Source organism: Rhinoderma darwinii, chromosome 3 (genome assembly GCF_050947455.1).
Source record: "Rhinoderma darwinii isolate aRhiDar2 chromosome 3, aRhiDar2.hap1, whole genome shotgun sequence".
Classification (NCBI taxonomy): Eukaryota; Metazoa; Chordata; class Amphibia; order Anura; family Rhinodermatidae; genus Rhinoderma; species Rhinoderma darwinii.
The window spans coordinates 233,427,990-233,447,897 of record NC_134689.1 but is presented as its reverse complement, the minus strand read 5'-3'; the positions used below and the strand labels follow the sequence as shown (position 1 = coordinate 233,447,897).

The 19,908-nt window shown below is 46.0% G+C and overlaps 1 protein-coding gene across 1 annotated transcript in view; it reads right to left on the bottom strand.

The window, feature by feature from the left end:
* The window catches only part of LOC142749454 (uncharacterized), a 168,645-nt gene that overhangs the window by 88,990 nt on the left and 59,747 nt on the right, over positions 1–19,908 (bottom strand). Inside the window, exon 5 of the mRNA XM_075857511.1 lies at positions 6,132–6,321. Within this exon, the coding sequence (XP_075713626.1) occupies positions 6,132–6,321 (190 nt within the window). The remainder of the gene's footprint in view (positions 1–6,131; positions 6,322–19,908) is intronic.

Sequence of the window (19,908 nt, the reverse complement as noted above, 5' to 3'; positions counted from 1 at the left end):
CCAAAACAGTGGAAATCCCCCAAAAGTGACCCAATTTGGGAAACTAGACCCCTCAAAATAATTATCTAGAGGTATAGTGAGCATTTTGACCGCACAGGTTTATTTCAGAAATTATTGTAATTGGGCAGTGAAAATTAAAATCTACATTCTTTCAAAGAAAATTTAGGTTTAGCTAATTTTTTCTCATTTCCACAAGGACTAAAAGAGAAAAAGCACCACAACATTTGTAAAGCAATTTCTCCCGAGTAAAACAATACCTCACATGTGGTAATAAACGGCTGTTTGGACAGACGGCAGGGCTTAGAAAGGAAAGTGCGCCAAATGGCTTTTGGAGCTCAAATTTAGCAGGAATGGTTTGCGGAGGCCATGTCGCATTTGCAAAGCCCCTAAAGGACCAAAACAGAGAAAACGCCCAAAAAGGGACTCCATTTAGGAAACAACACCCCTTGAAGAATTAATCAACGGGTGTAGTGAGCATTTTGACCCCACAGGGCATTCATTGAGTTTATTAGAATTGGGCAGTGAAAATAAAAAAAATAATTTTTCTTCAATAAGACGTAGCTTTAGCTCAAATTTTTCATTTTCTCAACAAATAAAGGGAAAAAAGAACCACAACATTTGTAAAGCAACTTTTCCGGAGTACGGAAATACCCCATATTTGGTCTTAAACTACTGTTTATGTGTTTCGGTGTTTGGGTACACGGCAAGGATCAGAAGAGAAGGAGCGCCATTTGGCTTTTGGAGTACAGATTTTGCTGGATTGATTTATTGGCACCATGTCGGTTTTGCAAAGCCCCTAAGGTACCAGTACAGTGGAAACTCCCCAAAAGTGACTCCATTCACGAAACTACACCCCTTGAGGAATAAATCTAGGGATGTAGTGAGCATTTTGACCCCACAGGTGTTTCATAGATTTTGTTAGAATTGGGCAGTGAAAATAAAAAATAAAAACTTTTTCTTCAATAAGACATAGTATTAGCACGCAATTTTTAATTTTCTCAACAAATAAAGGAAAAAAAGAACCCCAACATTTGTAAAGTGTTTGGGCACACGGCAGGGCTCAGAAGTGAAGGAGCGCCATTTGGCTTTTGGAATACAGATTTTGCTGGATTGGTTTCTGGGTGCTATGTCGCATTTGTAAAGTCACTGCGGGCCCAAAATAGTAGAAACCCCCCAGAAGTGACCCCATTTTACCTCTTAAGGTATTCACCTAGGGGTGTAGTGAGCATGTTAACCCTGCAGGTGTTTTGCAGAAAGTAGTGTGCACTTGATGTTGCAGAGTGAAAATTGGATTTTTTCCATAGATATGCCAATAAGTGGTGCCCAGCTTGTGCCACCATAACAAGACAGCTCTCTGATTATTATGCTGTGTTTCCCTGTTTTAGAAACACCCAACATGTGGCCCTAATCTTTTGCTTGGACATTTGACCAGGCTCAGGATTGAAAGAGTACCATGCAAAGTAGAGCCCTAATTTGGCGACTTACAAAGTATTGGTTCACAATTGCAGAGGCTCAGATGTGAAATAATAAAAGAAATCCCTGACAGGTGACCCCATTTTGGAAAATGCACCCATTAAGACATTTATTAAGGGGTGTAGTGAGCACCTACAGGTCTTGTCCATAAATGATTGCGCTGCGGATGGTGCAAAGTATAAAATAAAATGTTTCCCTAGATATGCCATTGCAGTGGCAAATATGTGGTGCCCAGCTTGTGCCACTGGAGACACACACCCCAAAAATTGTTAAAAGGGTTCTTCCGTGTATGGCAATGCCATATATGTGGAAGTAAACTGCTGTTGGGCACACATTAGGGTTCAGAAGGATGGGAGCGCCATTTGGCTTTTGGAGCATGAATTTTGCTTGGTAGTAGTTTTGTTTGAGTATTACTGGTATTTCGGTTTATAATGTTGGGGTATATGCAAGCTAGGCAGAGAACATCAGGGGCATAGTCAGGTGGTATAATAATTGAGTATAAAAAAGAATAAAATAATCCATAGATGTGTGTTACGCTGTGATGCAATCCTTTCTGCACAGGCCGGTGCCGCACTGATAAATGGTGTCCTTTCTTATCCCCCTTTTGGTCCACACTCTGCACCTTTGCAGTTTGGGGAAATTTACTGGGAAAGTGTTGTCCTGGTATAATACGGGCACCCTCACTTCCAGCAGATATATATGTTTGGGCCCAACGATTCCTGGTTCCCTAATTTTAGTGGCTTGATAAATCGCCCCTTGAAACAGAAGAAATGTTCCCCTCGGGCTGGCACAACTGCGTACTTTTTATTTCCTGATTTATTGGAGCCTTAACTTATTTTATTTTTTCATAGACGTAGTGGTATGAGGGCTGTTTTTTTTTAAGGGACGAGCAATAGTTATTATTGGTACCATTTTTGGGTACATGCGACTTTTTGATGACTTTTTATCCTTTTTTTTAGGAGGCAAGGTGACCAAAAAAACGCAATTCTGGCTTAGTTTTTAAGGTTTTTTTTATATAGCGTTCACCACACGTCATAAATTACATGTTAACTTTATTCTGCGGGCCAGTACAATTCCGGCGATACCAAATTTATAGCACTTTGAGGCTGGGTTCACACGACCTATTTTCAGACGTAAACGAGGCGTATTATGCCTTGTTTTACGTCTGAAAATACGGCTCCAATACGTCGGCAAACATCTGCCCATTCATTTGAATGGGTTTGCCGACGTACTGTGCAGACGACCTGTAATTAACGCGTCGTCGTTTGACAGCTGTCAAAAGACGACGCGTAAAATTACAGCCTCGTCAAAAGAAGTGCAGGACACTTCTTGGGACGTTTTTGGAGCAGTTTTCTCATAGACTCTATTGAAAACAGCTCCAAAAACGGCCGTAAAAACGGCACGAAAACGCCGCGAAAACGGCGCGAAAAACGGCGCGAAAAACGTGAGTTGCTCAAAAAACGTCTGAAAATCCCTTGAAAACAGCTCCGTATTTTCAGACGTTTTTGGCTCAGCGTGTGAACATACCCTGAAGGTCCAACTGTTTGATTGATGTTCTAATACATTTCACTGAATACGTAGTGCAATTAGAACTGTATTAGAACTGTCAGTTGTTCACTGACAGCAAGCCGATCAGGCTCCGCCTCCGGTCGGGGCCTAATCGGCTTCTGTAATGGCAGACTGGAGGCCATTGTTAGGCCTCCTGTTGCTATAGTACCAGTCGGCAGCCTTGCCATCGCATTGGCAGGGCTGCCGATTTTCTACAAACCACTAAGATGAAGCGATCGCTTTCGATCGCTGCATCTAAGAGGTTAATGGCAGAAATCGGAGCTAGCGCCACTTCTTGCCGTTACAGCGAGGTGTCTGGATACGTGCCAGGGTGTGGAATAAAAAGGGACTACATTGGCCTTTTGTGTCCGCCAATTCTGCAGCTGATTTTATAGCAGCATACTGTTTTCTGGGGCCCCTAAAGTGCCACGGCATTACAAACACCATATAAATGACTTCATTTACAAAAGTAGACCCCCTTAAGTTTTCATCAAGGTGTTTAGCATATTTTTAAAAAGTCCACTTTTTTTCTGAAATTTTCTTGAATGAGATGGGATAAAATTAAATTGCCATTTTTTTAAGTCAAATGCGTTACTTTACAGATGCATTTTTCACACATAGTATGGACCACGGGTAAAATTCATCTCATTTCACATTCTGCTACTTCTCCAGTATATGAGCATACCCAGTATGTGTGCTTTATTTACTGTACGGGCACTTTAGCACCTGAAACATACAAACCCTGCATAAATGAGTTAATTTACAAAATTAGACCCCCCAAGGTCCTCATCAAGGGTTTTACAATAGATAGAATAAATAGATGTGTAGATAGAAAGATACTGCTAGACAATTAGAGTAAAATTATGTGGTGCTTGGAACAATGTATTCTTCTGGCAGCAAATCTCTCTACATATCCCCACGCTGAAACAAAGTGTGAGGAGAAAATGAGAGGCAGGGGATTCGATGCCAAAGTTCCACAAACAAATACTGCTGTGATTGCCGTGATTAGTTCCCACGGAAATCACATGATCAGTGACCACACAGATTGGTCTCTGATGTTTGGCTAGTGCCCAAAGCTGTCGGGAACAGCTTGGGCACAGGGCTTGTGTGCGTCGTGTATATATATATGCTGTGTGCAGGCTTCATGGACCCGAGCCCGAACTCGTATATATACAGCGGACGGGCAGGAACCAGTTAAAAACCTTTTTTTTATTATCATTCATTAAATTTATAGTGTGTTGTACATTTACTCACAGTACTTTTATTTTAAAAAAAAATCTGAAATTGCACTTCAATAAATATATTTTATGTTCTATCTAAGTAGCCTAGTTATTTACATGATGATGATGATGATGAAAAGCTTGATGTTCCATTTTACTGCAGTAAATTTGTTATTACTAACAACTAGTCAGAGTTAGGGTATGTTCACACGTAGTCAACAAAAATGTCTGAAAATCCAGAGCTGTTTTCAAGGGAAAACAGACCCTGCTTTTCAGACGTTTTTTGACCAACTCGCATTTTTCGCTGCGTTTTTCGCGCCGTTTTCGCAGCGTTTTTTACGTCCGTTTTGGGAGCTGTTTTCATTGGAGTCTATGAGAAAACAGCTCCAAAAACGTCCAAAGAAGTGTCCTGCACTTCTTTTGACGAGGCTGTATTTTTACGCGTCGTCGTTTGACAGCTGTCAAACGACGACGCGTAAATAACAGGTCGTCTGCACAGTACGTCGGCAAACCCATTCAAATGAATGGGCAGATGTTTGCCGACGTATTGTAGCCCTATTTTCAGACGTAAAACGAGGCATAATACGCCTCGTTTACGTCTGAAAATAGGTCGTGTGAACCCAGCCTTAGAGTCGGACAGTGGACAAATTTACCGACAGCCCTGGTCAATTAACTAAAAAAATTCTTTAGCCTTTTCTTAGTTCTATCTGTTCCTATGAAAGCTCAATAATATGGCCACCATAACAGCTTCTACAGGGGTGCTGCACAGGAATTGCTCCTTCAGTATTTGTTACTTAGATTCTCCTGATTCGTGAATGGTAAATCTTCCCAGAGATACGGGAGTGAGGGTTCAATCACCAAATAACTAGATTTGCTATTCAGAAGTCTGAAAAGGCTGGATGAAAGCCCCTGTGGTAGCAGAAATGACAGCCATATTGTCTCCGAATTACCCCAGAAACATACATAACTAAGTACTTACTAAGGCCCCATGCACACGACCGTAGATTTCGTCCATAATTGCGGACTGTAATTACGGGCCACAATTACGGACCCATTCATTTCTATTGACCGCGGACACCTTCCCGTATATTTGCGGGAAGGTGTCCGGGCTGTAGAATGCCTCGGGAAAAGATAACACATGTCCTATCCTTTGCGTTTTATGGACCGTGCTCCCATACTTTATATGTCAGCACGGGCCGAAAGTGTGGGTGGTTGTCCGCGGCCACCAGCAGCCGGCCATGTCCGTAATCGCGGACCGGGATTATAGGCACGGCCGTGTGCAAGAGGCCTATCTAGAATATTAGATGACACTAAAATTACTTACATTTCCTAGATTTTTTAAGAAGAGGATGATAATTTTCCTCTTTTCTAATTGCTTTTATATTTCTAATAAATGCTTTTAAATGTCACATCAGATCTTTTAGGCCAGGATCATACATACAGTTTTGGTGCAGTGTTTGCCTCAGTGGAAAAAAAAAGAAAGGAGATACATCAGTCTTTTCTTTATACAGTTTTTTTATGCAGTTGTTTTTATAGCCAAAGCCATAAGTCAAATCAAAAGGAAAGGGGATTATAAAGCAAGGACTTATACTTCCCTCTCCTGCTGGATCTATTTCTAGCTTTGGCTAAAAAAAATTATCAAAAACTGCAGTGGTGTTTTTCCAAAAAATGCTGAGTGTGAAAACTTACTGGAGAGCGGCTAAAATGCTAATATACTGTAAACTATTTCCCCACAGATAATAAGCATATTAAAAAAACCTCCGTGTAAATATAATTGTATTCCAAATATGTAAAAATATACAGTACATATATGTGGAACAACAACAGCTGGTGAGGCTGGTGTTATGTGCACATGTGATACCATTTTTTTTATTGAGAATTGAGCATTACCTTATTGGAGTTTAAATGCAACCGTGTTAGGTTTGCAAGTGCTGGCAGATCCTTAATACTTTTAATTTTATTATAAGATACATTGAAATGGGCAAGTTGGGTACAGGCTTTAAATGGTTCCATTTGTTCAATTGCATTGTAACTTAGATCCAGAACAAGTAGATTGGGCAGCACGGCAAGTCCAGGAACACTACAAGACATAGAACATAGGTAAATAGAAAGACAATGTTTGGGCATTACTTACTTCATATATTGCACAGTGAATCACTGTTTTGTTCATGCATGCTTACTCTATCTATCTATCTATCTATCTATCTATCTATCTATCTATCTATCTATCTATCTATCTATCTATCTATCTATCTATCTATCTATCTATCTATCTATCTATCATCTATCTATCTATCTATCTATCTATCTATCTATCTATCTATCTATCTATCTATCTATCTATCTATCTATCTATCTTAGGTATACATATCAAATTCATTTTTGTTATATGGTGACCATGAGAATTAAAAGGGCTGTCCAGAATTAGAAAAACATGGCTGCTTCCATCCAAATACAGTGCCACACCTATCCACAGCTGCAATACCAGACAACACATGGACAGGTATGACACTGTTTCTGCATGAAAGCAAATCACTGGAGTAGAAATAGAGTTTGATAAAATAAAACTTTTACTCATTATTTTTCAAAAGTGTGCAAGCAAATACACAAAAGACAATCTTTTAAAATAAGGATATACTCCCTATTGCAAGGGAAAAATAACATTCTGTGTGGTTATTAGATGCCAATTTGCGCAGGTTATAACCATGTTTTTACAAAATACATATAGAGCTCCAAGTAGTTTTAATATATACGAAAGAGGTTTTTCAAAAGAGTAGGTATTGCTGTATTTGGGGTGATCAACCCCCCTACCCGTTTTGTGATGTAACAGAGTCCATTCCGTTCCTATAGCTGGAGACTGGGAAACCTCGTTATTCCTTTTTATAAATCCAGACAACCAGTGTTATGCATTCTTCTGACGCGTTTCCTTGTGGCCAAAATTCTTCAGGGGAGATAAGGCCATTTAGCTTCTTCAATGGGAGGCTTCATTTGCGTTGGAGCCATGAAAAGAGTGATTCTTATGCAGTGGCAGAGATTTCTAGCTGCATCAGTTCCACAATGCGCGGATGTGCGTCTGTCTCGGCGTATAACGTCCTTTGACGTATTATTATCTGCATGAAAGCATACATGTTTTTTCTAATCCTGGATAACCCTTTTAAACAAGGATCAGCCATGTTGGATTTCAACATGCCAATTGTTTGTTCTGCTGGGAGACGAGCCGCTGCCACAGGTAGCAGGATATCCTCCTCTCCCCTATTTAATAAACATACATGATTGGTCAAGGTTGGGGAAAATATTTGCAAATAAGCGTTTGGACGACAGCTATCTTATGTGTAAAACAGAAATGGGGTTGAAAGCAGCACAGCAGTCCCTTCTATTTTAATGCAAAGTCCATCCAGGATGGATCAGTCCCAATCTATCATCGTATAGTTGCCAAGAACTAGGTGGTAGACTTCAGCATAACCTTCAAAATTATTTTATTTAGGCAAAGTAGTGCTGTACTATTTTGCCTGAGAAAAAAATATTTTGAAGGTTATGCTGCTGTCCACCCCCTACTTTTTGGCAGCTATCTTATGTGTATGACCAGCTTTATGGCTATGCTAGAACAGTCTGTAGTGTAAGGACAAAATGCTTACTACACCCCTAAATGACTGCCTTATGGGGTGTTGTCCTTGCTCTTTCTGAGCCTTACCATGTGCTCATGCAGCAGATTACAACCACATAATAGGTATTGCAGTATACAGGAGGAATAGCTTAATAGATATTGAGTTGTCTGAATTAGGCCTCATGCACACGATCGTATATTTGCGACTACAATTTATCCGTATTTTTGCGAATAAATTTAAAGGATAGGATTTACATGGATCAATGCGGGGCTCGCAAATCCCCACCACAAAAAGTCAGGACAAGTCATTTGATGGCCCGGATTTTGGGATTCAGCACTACTGGTGAATTGTTGTGGATCCGTGAGTCCGGATGATACACAGATGCACAACAAAGGCTTTTTGTTTTGCAATGGACACGTGGTTTTGCGGCCCACAAAACCAATATGGTCGTGTGCATGAGGCCTAAATTAAATAAATTTTAACAGTAAATTAATATTATCGGAAAACATGTAATTTTTCACTCTGATAAATTAAATGAAACACCTGAGGGGTCTAAATGCTCACTACCCGTCTAAATGTATTTACTTGAGGGTAGTAGTTTTGAATATTGTTTCTTATATTTTGGCACCTTGATGCATCTGCAAGCATAAAATGATGCCTGATAATCATACTAATAAAAAGGCGGCTGCAAAATCCAAAAGGTGCTTCTTTATTTTGCTCGGCTATTTTCGTCATCCCCATAGACATTGAATGGAGCGGTAGCATACATGTGCGGCACCTAACCCATTCAAAATTCTCCTCACTGCGATTGTGCAGTGAGAAGGAACGGGGATTGGGACCCCCATTCTAGTGATTAGTGGGGGTTCCAGTGGTGGGGCCTCAGCGTTCATACATTTGTGAACTATCCCTGTGGATAGGGGATAAATGTGCTAAGTGAGAAAACCCCTTTAATTAGAAATATTGCATAAATTTGTAGTATATATGGTTTAGGCTACAAAAGATCTTAAATTGTAATTTGTTATGTTTACACCAGCTGGAGCACATGTGGATCACTGGGTTGCTACTGATTTGGCTTTGGGCTAAACCCAGGACTGAAATCTAAGGTATTTCCCAATTCACCCTTTATCCCCTATACAGGGATCGGGACATCGCAGGTCGCTAGCCCAGGAGTAGTGTCTGTTAGCAACAGCTGATAAAGAACAGCAGAAGACACCAAGATGTGGGACAAATTCAGCTTGCAAAATATGTAGTCAGACGGACCAAGATCAGGGCTGGCAGTGTTCAGGCACAACGCTAGACAGGTGGCAAACAGATAGAGTCAGAGATCAGGCCAGGTCAAATAGCAAGAATCAAATAGCAACAGAAGAATACCTATGCAGCTACTGATACTAAAATAACTGCACAGGAATATGGGGAAGGGTCCTAAAGAAGCCTGTGCCATCTGGGCATTGGCTGGACTGAGGATGATTTGGCCTGCTCTAGTCCTTCAAAAGTCAGCGTGTGTTACAACGGAAATAGACTCAGGAAAGCAGTGATTGGGTGGAGATTGTCTGGAACATCAGTTCCCTGTCCCAAAAATCCCTGAACACAGTTCTCATATTTAGTGAGGAGTTCACGAATGCAGAAGCCGCTGCAGATCAGGTGTTTCCGGCTATCCAGTGTACAAGAAAAAAATAATTAAAGCGTACGTCCACTTTCACTGAAAAACTATTATAGTGCAGGAGTGTGCAGACTAATCATTGTTCTAAATAACTTGTATTACAGTTCCTGCTAATAATAGCAGCAAGGCAGGGGCGTAACTAGGAAAGACTGGGCCCCATAGCAAACTTTTGACTGGGGCCCCCCTCCCCTGGGAGTCACACAACCCCCCCCCCCTTGTAGATAGTGCCTTTTTTACAGCCCCCCTGTAGATAACGCCATACAGCCCCCCTGTAGATAACGCCATACAGCCCCCCTGTAGATAACGCCATACAGCCCCCTTTGTATATATCTACAGAGGGGGACTGTATGGCGTTATCTACAGGGGGGACTGTGTGGCGTTATCTACAGGGGGGTCTGTGTGGCGTTATCTACACGGGGACTGTGTGGCGTTATCTACACGGGGACTGTGTGGCGTTATCTACAGGTGGGACTGTGTGGCGTTATCTACAGGGGGGACTGTGTGGCGTTATCTACAGGGGGGACTGTGTGGCGTTATCTACAGGGGGACTGTGTGGCGTTATCTACAGGGGGGACTGTGTGGCGTTATCTACAGGGGGACTGTGTGGCGTTATCTACAGGGGGGTCTGTGTGGCGTTATCTACAGGGGGGACTGTGTGGCGTTATGTACAGGGGGACTGTGTGGCGTTATCTACAGGGAGGACTGTGTGGCGTTATCTACAGGGAGGACTGTGTGGCGTTATCTACAGGGGGGACTGTGTGGCGTTATCTACAGGGGGGACTGTGTGGCGTTATATACAGGGGGACTGTGTGGCGTTATCTACAGCGGGGACTGGGTGGCGTTATCTACACGGGGACTGTGTGGCGTTATCTACAGGGGGTCTGTGTGGCATTATCTACAGGGGGGACTGTGTGGCGTTATCTACAGGGGGACTGTGTGGCATTATCTACAGGGGGACTGTGTGGCGTTATCTACAGGGGGGACTGTGTGGCGTTATCTACAGGGGGGACTGTGTGGCGTTATCTACAGGGGGACTGTGTGGCGTTATCTACAGGGGGGACTGTGTGGCGTTATCTACAGGGGGGACTGTGTGGTGTTATCTACAGGGGGGACTGTGTGGCGTTCTCTACAGAGGGGGCTGTATGGCGCTACTGCTGCCACGGCGGTTGTTACGCCACTGCAGCAAGGACAGTCTATGCTGCTGGCAGCTCATAACTCTGCAGTAGGAGACAAAGAGTCCTGCTTGTCTTCATGAATCCCGTATGCCGAGCGGCCGCTGTTCTGCATGCGGGAGCCATGGAGACGAGCAGGATGCTTTGTCTCCTACTGCAGCGCTGGCGGCCATTCTGTATACGGGAGCCACGGAGACGAGAATCCTCTAGCATATTATCCCTCCCACCATAAAAGGAAAAGATCAGTAATGAAAGTGTCACGCAGGGTTCGTGGACCCACTGGGCCGTACCACCTTGGCGGTATGGCAGCTGGCCAACAGGGCGCAGGTCACAGTCTATAGTTCGTACAGGGTACCTGTGGCAGCTCGGACAGTAGCAAGGCAGGCTTGGCTGGGACTAGGCAGCGGGTAGACGTCAGGCGTGGAGTAGCAGGACAGGCATGGAATACAGCACAGCATGACTACAGCACAGCACGGCACTTGACCAGGATAGCACAGGATACAGGATACAGGAAACACTGGGAACTGGAAAACACTAGGAGACCATTTCCTTAGACAAACTAGGATACGACAAACAATGCTCAGGCATCGAAGCAAGGGGCTGGGTCCCTCTTATAGTCCAGGGCACTCATGGGCTGATTACACATTAAAGTCCGGTGCGCGCGCTGCCGCTTTAAGAGCGGGCACGAGCAAGCGCGCGCACCCTACGGGACCCGGCCTAGGTGAGTGGAAGTGAGCGCTGGTGTCTCCCGAGGAGACTGGGGCCAGCGCTCGCAGAGCCATGGCTACGGCCGTAAGGAGGAGATTGAACCTGATGGCCCGCAGCCACGGACATGACAGTATCCCCCCTCTTCTTGGGGCCAGAGCGAGAGAGAAACTTCTTCAGAAGGGTAGGAGCATTGAGGATCTCCTCTGGCTCCCAGGACCTCTCTTCAGGACCAAACCCCCTCCAATCCACAAAATAAAAAGTCTTTCCTCTCACTCTCTTGGTGTCCAAGATCTCCTTAACCTGGAAGGTGTCTAAAGGGCTGCTGGAGGCAACCGCAGGGCTAGGAGTCTTGGTAAAGCGGTTCAAAACCACTGGTTTCAGGAGAGAGACATGGAGGGAGTTGGGGATCCTGAGGGTAGGAGGCGGCCGAAGCTTGTAGGTGACAGGGTTGATCTGCTGCAGGATCTCGAAGGGTCCGAGGAACCTGGGAGCAAATTTGTACGACGGCACCCTCAGTCGAATATTCCTGGAGGACAGCCAGACCTTCATGCCAGGAGGAAACTGAGGAGGTTCTTTTTTCCTTGTGTCCGCCTTCCGTTTCATGCGGTCGACCGCCAGCAGGATGGAGAATTGAGTCTGCTGCAAGATCTACAGAAAGTCCCTAAAAGCCGTGTCAGCAGCTGGTACCTCGGACGTATCAGGCACCGGGAGAGGAATTCGTGGGTGTTGGCCATAGACAATAAAGAACAGTGTCTTCTGTGTGGACTCGCTAGTGTGATTATTGTAAGAGAATTCAGCCCACGGGAGCAACTGCACCCAGTCATAATGCTGCTTGGAGATGAAGTGGCGTAAGTAGTTTTCCAAGATCTGATTGATCCTCTCGACCTGACCGTTGGACCGAGGATGGTAGGCCGAGGAAAATTCCAACTTTACACCAAGGAGTCCGCAGAGGGCTCTCCAGAACTTCGAGGTGAACTGAACCCCCCGATCAGACACAATATGCAGTGGCAAGCCGTGCAGGCGGAAGTTGTGTTGGATGAACAGCTTGGCCAGTTGAGGAGCAAAAGGAAGACCGGTCAGAGAAACGAAGTGGGCCATTGTAAAGGATCTGCCAGGCACAACTTCTGTGTATACGCACATAGGTAATCAGTCTGCACCTGAGTCTATGTCTCTGAGACTGACTCCATCTTCCACCACTCAGGATGGCAGGCTTAGGAGCGGGAGAACCTATCGCAGCCTGGCCAGACTGAGCTAGCTCCCGCCCTCTGTCTATTTATACCTGCCTTTCCTGTTCCTCCTTTGCTTGTGATTCTTCTCATGTGGTTACCTGGCCCAGCTACAGCTTCTATCTATTTGATCCTGCTCCATACTGACCCTGGCTTACTGACTACTCTCCTGCTCTGCGTGTGGTACCTCGTTCACTCCTGGTTTGACTTGGCTCGTTCACCTCTCTTGTTGCTCACGGTGTTGCCGTGGGCAACTGCCCCATTTCCCTTAGCTTTGTGTACCCTTGTCTGTTTGTCTCGTGCACTTACTGAGCATAGGGACCGCCGCCCAGTTGCACCCCGTCGCCTAGGGCGGGTCGTTGCAAGTAGGCAGGGACAGAGTGGTGGGTAGATTAGGGCTCACTTGTCCGTTTCCCTACCCCCATCATTACAGCCATCTTCGAAAATCGATCCACCACCACCCAGACAGCACTGAATCCAGCAGAGAGAGGCAGGTCAGTGATAAAGTCCATCGCTATTTGCTGCCAGGGAGCATCGGGCACAGACAATGGCTGGAGCAGGCCAGCAGGTCTGGAGTGAGCGACCTTGTTAGCTGCACACACTGAGCAGGTAGAAACAAAGTCCATAATGTCCTTGGGCAGCGTGGGCCACCAGAAATGATGGGTAATTAGATCCCGGGTCTTACGGGTCCCCGCATGACCTGCCAGTCTAGAGAAGTGTCCCCAGCGGAGGATTCTCCCTCAGTCAGCCAGGCGCACAAAAGTCCTCCCTGGGGGAATGTCCCCAACTTGCAGGGGATTGACAGAGACAATGCAAGACATATCAATAATGTTCTGTGGAATTTCCATGGTGTCTTCTGTCTCAAAAGACCTGGACAAGGCATCGGCCCTCACATTCTTGTCGGCCAGACGATAATGGAGCTCAAACTGGAACCTTGTAAAGAACAGTGACCACCTGGCCTGATGAGGGTTCAGCCGTTGGGCCGTCTGAAGATAGGTGAGGTTCTTGTGGTCCGTAAAAATCAGGATGGGATGAGCTGCGCCCTCTAGTAGATGTCTCGACTGCTCCAGGGCCAATTTGATGGCCAGTAACTCCCGATCCCCAATTGAGTAGTTGCGTTCTGCGGAAGTGAAGAGCTTAGAGAAATATCCACATACCCTTGACTTGCCCTTGGAACCATTCTGGAACAGGAGTGCACCAGCCCCGACAGAGGATGCCTCCACCTCCAACGAGAACTGTAGAGAAACATCTGGATGATGGAGGATAGAGGCTGACGTGAAAGCACTCTTCAGGCTATTGAATGCGGACTCTGCCTCAAGAGACCACACCTTGGCGTTCATGCCCTTCTTAGTGAGGTTAGAGATAGGAGATGTCAGTGAGGAGAAGTTTGGAATAAACTTTCTGTAAAAATTGGTGAATCCAAGAAAGCGCTGTATGGCCCTCAAGCCTAGAGAGCGTGGCCATTCAAAGACGGACTTGACCTTTTCAGGATCCATCTTGAGACCTCTATTCGAGACAATGTAGCCAGGAAGGGTAGAGCATCCTTTTAAAACACGCACTTCTCCAACTTGGCCTACAGATGATTCTCCCTTAACCGCAGCAAAACTTGACGGACATCTCTCTGATGAGTCATAGGATCTGGAGAAAAAATCAAGACGTCATCAAGATAGACCACAACACAAACATAGAGGAAGTCACGGAAAATGTAATTAACGAACTCCTGGAAGACCGTGGGAGCATTACACAGGCCCAAGGGCATTACTAGATACTCATAGTGTCCATCACGGGTGTTAAATGCAGTCTTCCACTCGTCACCCCAGCGAATCCGGATTAGGTTGTAAGCTCCACGCAGGTCTAGTTTTGAAAAACCTTGGCACCACGTATACGATCGAACAACTCAGAGATTAGTGGCAACAGATACTTATTTTTCACCGTGATTTGGTTGAGAACCCTGTAGTCAATACAAGGACGCAGGGAGCCATCCTTCTTTTTGACGAAGAAGAACCCGGCTCCTGTCGGGTAGGAAGTCTTCCATATGAAGCCCCTCTCCAAGTTCACTTTAACATAGGCGGACATGGACAGAGTCTCTGGCAAGGAGAGAGGATATATCCTACCACGGGGAAGGGATGCACCAGGTATCAGCTCGATAGGACAGTCATACGCCCAGTGTGGGGGCAGTGTCTCCGCCTCCCTTTTGCTGAAGACTTCCGAAAATGCAGCATAATGACCAGGCAATCCTGCCAATGACCGAGGCAGAGGAGGCTGAGCCTAACTAATCTGAACCAAGCATCGGCTGTGACACTCGGGGCCCACTGGGGAACCTCTCCAGAGTTCCAGTCCAGGACTGGGGCATGCAGTCGGAACCAAGGCAGGCCCAGCAGCACAGGGTTAACGGCCTTGGATAGGACATAGAACGATAGAAGTTCGGAGTGGAAAGCCCCTACTTATAGCCTCAGCGGCTTGGTCACCGCTATAACTGGGTCTGGCAGAGGTAGTTCATTTACCGATGCAACCATCAACAGTCTCTCCAGAGGGGTAGTGGGTAATTGAAGAAGATCCACCAGGTCTCTACAAATGAAATTAGCAGCGGATCCAGAGTCCAGATACGCAGAGACCTGAGGCGTTTTCTCACTGGATACTATGGTCACGGGTATGGATAATTTAGACGGGAGTCCTTCTTTGCCCAAGGTTTTCTTTCCTACCAACTCTAGGCTTTGTGGCTTTTGGGGACACAGAAGCACAAAATGGTCTCGGAGGCGCAATAAAGAGTCCCGAAGTGCGTCTGCGTTGTCTCTCCTGGGTAGATAGCTTACATTGATCCATCCTCACAGACTCCTTAGGAGGATCGGCATCTGAGGACGCAGGGACTACTGCAAGGTAAGGACCGGACTAGGAAGACCTCCCTCCCGACGAACCTCTTGGAGCCGTTCTCGGAGCCTTCTATCAATCCGGGCAGCCAGAAGGATGAGGTCATCCAGGTTAGACGGCAGGTCTCGAGCGGCAAGTTCATTCTTAATTTTAGGAGACAGTCCATGCCAGAATGTAGCCACCAGGGCCTCATTGTTCCACAAAAGCTCTCCCGCCAGGGTGCGGAAGTGGATGGCGTAATGGCCCACAGAGATGTCTCCTTGGCGTAAGTTCAGCAAGGAAGCCGCTGCAGACGAGACTCGTCCAGGCTCCTCAAACACAGTGCGAAATGTCACTGGTCCTTGTCTCTCCCAGATAGGGTTCGCCCATGCAAGAGCCTTGCCAATAAGAAGAGAAATGATGAAAGCGACCCTTGCGCCATCAGACGAAAATGCCCTAGAATACAGGCTGAAGTGGATCTGGCACTGATTCAAAAATCCACGAAAGGTACCTGCGTCTCCATCATTGTGGTCAGGAAGTGGCAAAGAAAAACGAGGATCAACACTGCAAGGAGGTGTAGTCAGACGATCAGTACTGTCAGGAGGTATAGTAGGAGGAACGGCAGCTCGTGCTTCCTGCTGACGTGTGAGAATGTTTAAGGCCTGGAGGAGTTGGTCCTGTCGAGACCGGAGGTCCAGCATATACGTCCGCATCTCTTGTGACATCATCTTGGTCTTGGATCGACCAGCGGGGTCCATGGCCTGAGCGTACTGTCACGTAGGGTTCGTTGACCCACTGGGCCGTAACGCTTTGGCGGTATGGCAGTTGGCCAACAGGGCGCAGGTCTCAGTCTATAGTTCGTATAGGGTACCTGTGGCAGCTCGGACAGTAGCAAGGTAGGCTTGGCTGGGACTACAACACAGCATGACTACAACACAGCACGGCACTTTACCAGGATAGCACGGGATACAGGATACAGGAAACACTGGGAACTGGAAAACACTGGGACACCATTTTCTTAGACAAACTAGGATATGACAAACAACGCTCAGGCATCGAAGCAAGGGGCTGGGCCCCTCTTAGGGTATGTTCACACAAGGTCATTACGTCCGTAATTGACGGACGTATTTCGGCCGCAAGTACCGGACCGAACACAGTGCAGGGAGCCGGGCTCCTAGCATCATAGTTATGTACGATGCTAGGAGTCCCTGCCTCGCTGCCGGACAACTGTCCCGTACTGTAATCATGTTTTCAGTACGAGACAGTTGTCCCGCAGCGAGGCAGGGACTCCTAGCATCGTACATAACTATGATGCTAGGAGCCTGGCTCCCTGCACTGTGTTCGGTCCGGTACTTGCGGCCGAAATACACTACCGTTCAAAAGTTTAGGGTCACTTAGAAATTTCCTTATTTTTGAAAGAAAAGCACAGTTTTTTTCAATGAAGATAACATTAAATTAATCAGAAATACACTCTATGCATTGTTAATGTGCTAAATGACTATTCTCGCTGAAAACGTCTGATTTTTAATGCAATATCTACATAGGTGTATAGAGGCCCATTTCCAGCAACCATCACTCCAGTGTTCTAATGGTACATTGTGTTTGCTAACTGTGTTAGAAGGCTAATGGATGATTAGAAAACACTTGAAAACCCTTGTGCAATTATGTTAGCACCGCTGTAAACAGTTTTGCTGTTTAGAGGAGCTATAAAACTGACCTTCCTTTGAGCTAGTTGAGAATCTGGAGCATTACATTTGTGGGTCCGATTAAACTCTGAAAATGGCTAGAAAAAGAGAGCTTTCATGTGAAACTCGACAGTCTATTCTTGTTCTTAGAAATGAAGGCTATTCCATGCGAGAAATTGCCAAGAAACTGAAGATTTCCTACAATGGTGTGTACTACTCCCTTCAGAGGACAGCACAAACAGGCTCTAACCAGAGTAGAAAGAGAAGTGGGAGGCCCCGCTGCACAACTGAGCAACAAGACAAGTACATTAGGGTCTCTAGTTTGAGAAATAGACGCCTCACAGGTCCTCAACTGGCAGCTTCATTAAATAGTACCCGCAAAACGCCAGTGTCAACGTCTACAGTGAAGAGGCGACTCCGGGATGCTGGCCTTCAGGGCAGAGTGGCAAAGAAAAAGCCATATCTGAGACTGGCTAATAAAAGGAAAAGATTAATATGGGCAAAAGCACACAGACATTGGACAGAGGAAGATTGGAAAAAAGTGTTATGGACAGACGAATCGAAGTTTGAGGTGTTTGGATCACACAGAAGAACATTTGTCAGACGCAGAACAACTGAAAAGATGCTGGAAGAGTGCCTGACGCCATCTGTCAAGCATGGTGGAGGTAATGTGATGGTCTAGGGTTGCTTTGGTGCTGGTAAAGTGGGAGATTTGTACAAGGTAAAAGGGATTTTGAATAAGGAAGGCTATCACTCCATTTTGCAACGCCATGCCAAACCCTGTGGACAGCGCTTGATTGGAGCCAATTTCATCCTACAACAGGACAATGACCCAAAGCACACCTCCAAATTATGCAAGAACTATTTAGGGAAGAAGCAGGCAGCTGGTATTCTATCTGTAATGGAGTGGCCAGCGCAGTCACCAGATCTCAACCCCATAGAGCTGTTGTGGGAGCAGCTTGACCGTATGGTACGCAAGAAGTGCCCATCAAGCCAATCCAACTTGTGGGAGGGGCTTCTGGAAGCATGGGGTGAAATTTCTCCCGATTACCTCAGCAAATTAACAGCTAGAATGCCAAAGGTCTGCAATGCTGTAATTGCTGCAAATGGAGCATTCTTTGACGAAAGCAAAGTTTGAAGGAGAAAATTATTATTTCAAATAAAAATCATTATTTCTAACCTTGTCAATGTCTTGACTATATTTTCTAGTCATTTTGCAACTCATTTGATAAATATAAGTGTGAGTTTTCATGGAAAACACAAAATTTTCTGGGTGACCGCAAACTTTTGAACGGTAGTGTACGTCCGTCAATTACGGACGTAATGACCTCGTGTGAACATACCCTTATAGTCCAGGGCACTCATGGGCTGATTACACATTAAAGTCCGGTGCACGTGCTGCTCTTTTAAGAGCGGGCAAGAGCGTGCACGCGCACCCTACCGAGGTGAGTGGAAGTGAGCGCTGGCGTTTCCTGAGGAGGAGACTGGGGCCAGCGCTCGCAGACCCATGCCTGCGGCCATCAGGAGGAGAGTGAACCTGACGGCCTGTTGCCACGGACATGACAGAAAGGCTATGGACACCTTTGAATGTTTTTTTTTTTTTTTTTCTTTATTGCATTTTTAATGATTTGGTTGTAAAAATAATTTCCCAAATAGATCTTTATTAGAAATGTTGTTTACGTTTGGTTGTGCAGCCTAAATGTTCATAAACATTGCAGGCTGCTCTTTCATGTTCCCAGTCAAATCCGTCAGCATGGTGCACTGATGGCTAGATCTTCAATCAGTCTATCTTCTTTCCTGAGCATTCATAACATAAACACATGCAGGAGGAACAAGCAAAACATTACAACATTTTTAGTAAAGAACCACTGTAGAAATTATTTTTACCTGAAAATCTGTAGAATGCAATTTTAAAAAACAAAAAAAAGGTAGCCGATCTGTAGGGCGGGATTCACACGACCGGGTCGTTCCCGAGCCCGAGTGTCGGCCGGTAAAATCGGCCATTTTGCCCGGCCGGTTTGCATAAAGTTATGCATCCGTGCCGGGCCGGGCAGATCCGGACAGTGACATCAGCGGCAGCTCCTGAAGGGGAATCCCCATGAGTTCGGGGATTCCGCTTCAGGAGTTTCCCCTGATGTCACTGCCCAGATATGGACAGAGACATCAAGCGCTCTGTCCAGGAGCGGAATCCCCGAAAACACGGGGATTCCGCTCCTTCAAGGAGCTAAAGTGCGGCTAGCACATAGCAGAGCGGGGAGATACCTCCCTGCTCTGCTATAGTGGCGTCGCTACAGTAGTAGCAGCCGCAGCCGCAGCAGCTGCTGCTACTACTACTAGCGGCGCCATCGAAGGTGTCGCCGAGCCAGGGTGCTTTTAACAAGCAGGGGAAGGGAGCCAGCGCAGCGCTCCCTCCACCTGCTGTACACCCCGGCCCTGCAACACAGTGTACAGCGATGCCATTCGTCAGAATGGCATCAACTCCTCCTCCTCACATGCACTCTGCGCTGTGAGGAGGAGGAGATAGAGCGCAAGCGCCGGGAAACCCGGCCATCACTCGGAACACATTCCGGTGATGGCCGTGTAATACCCGGCCCCATAGACTTCTATGGGAGCCGGGCGGCCGGGTGTCCGGGCAAAGATAGAGCATGTCCTATTTTTTGACGGCCGGATTTTCCGGCCGTCAAAAAATCGGTCGTGTGAATAGCCCCATTAGGGGTCTATTATTCCTAATGCAGCCGGGTGCCGGCCGATTTATGAACGGCCG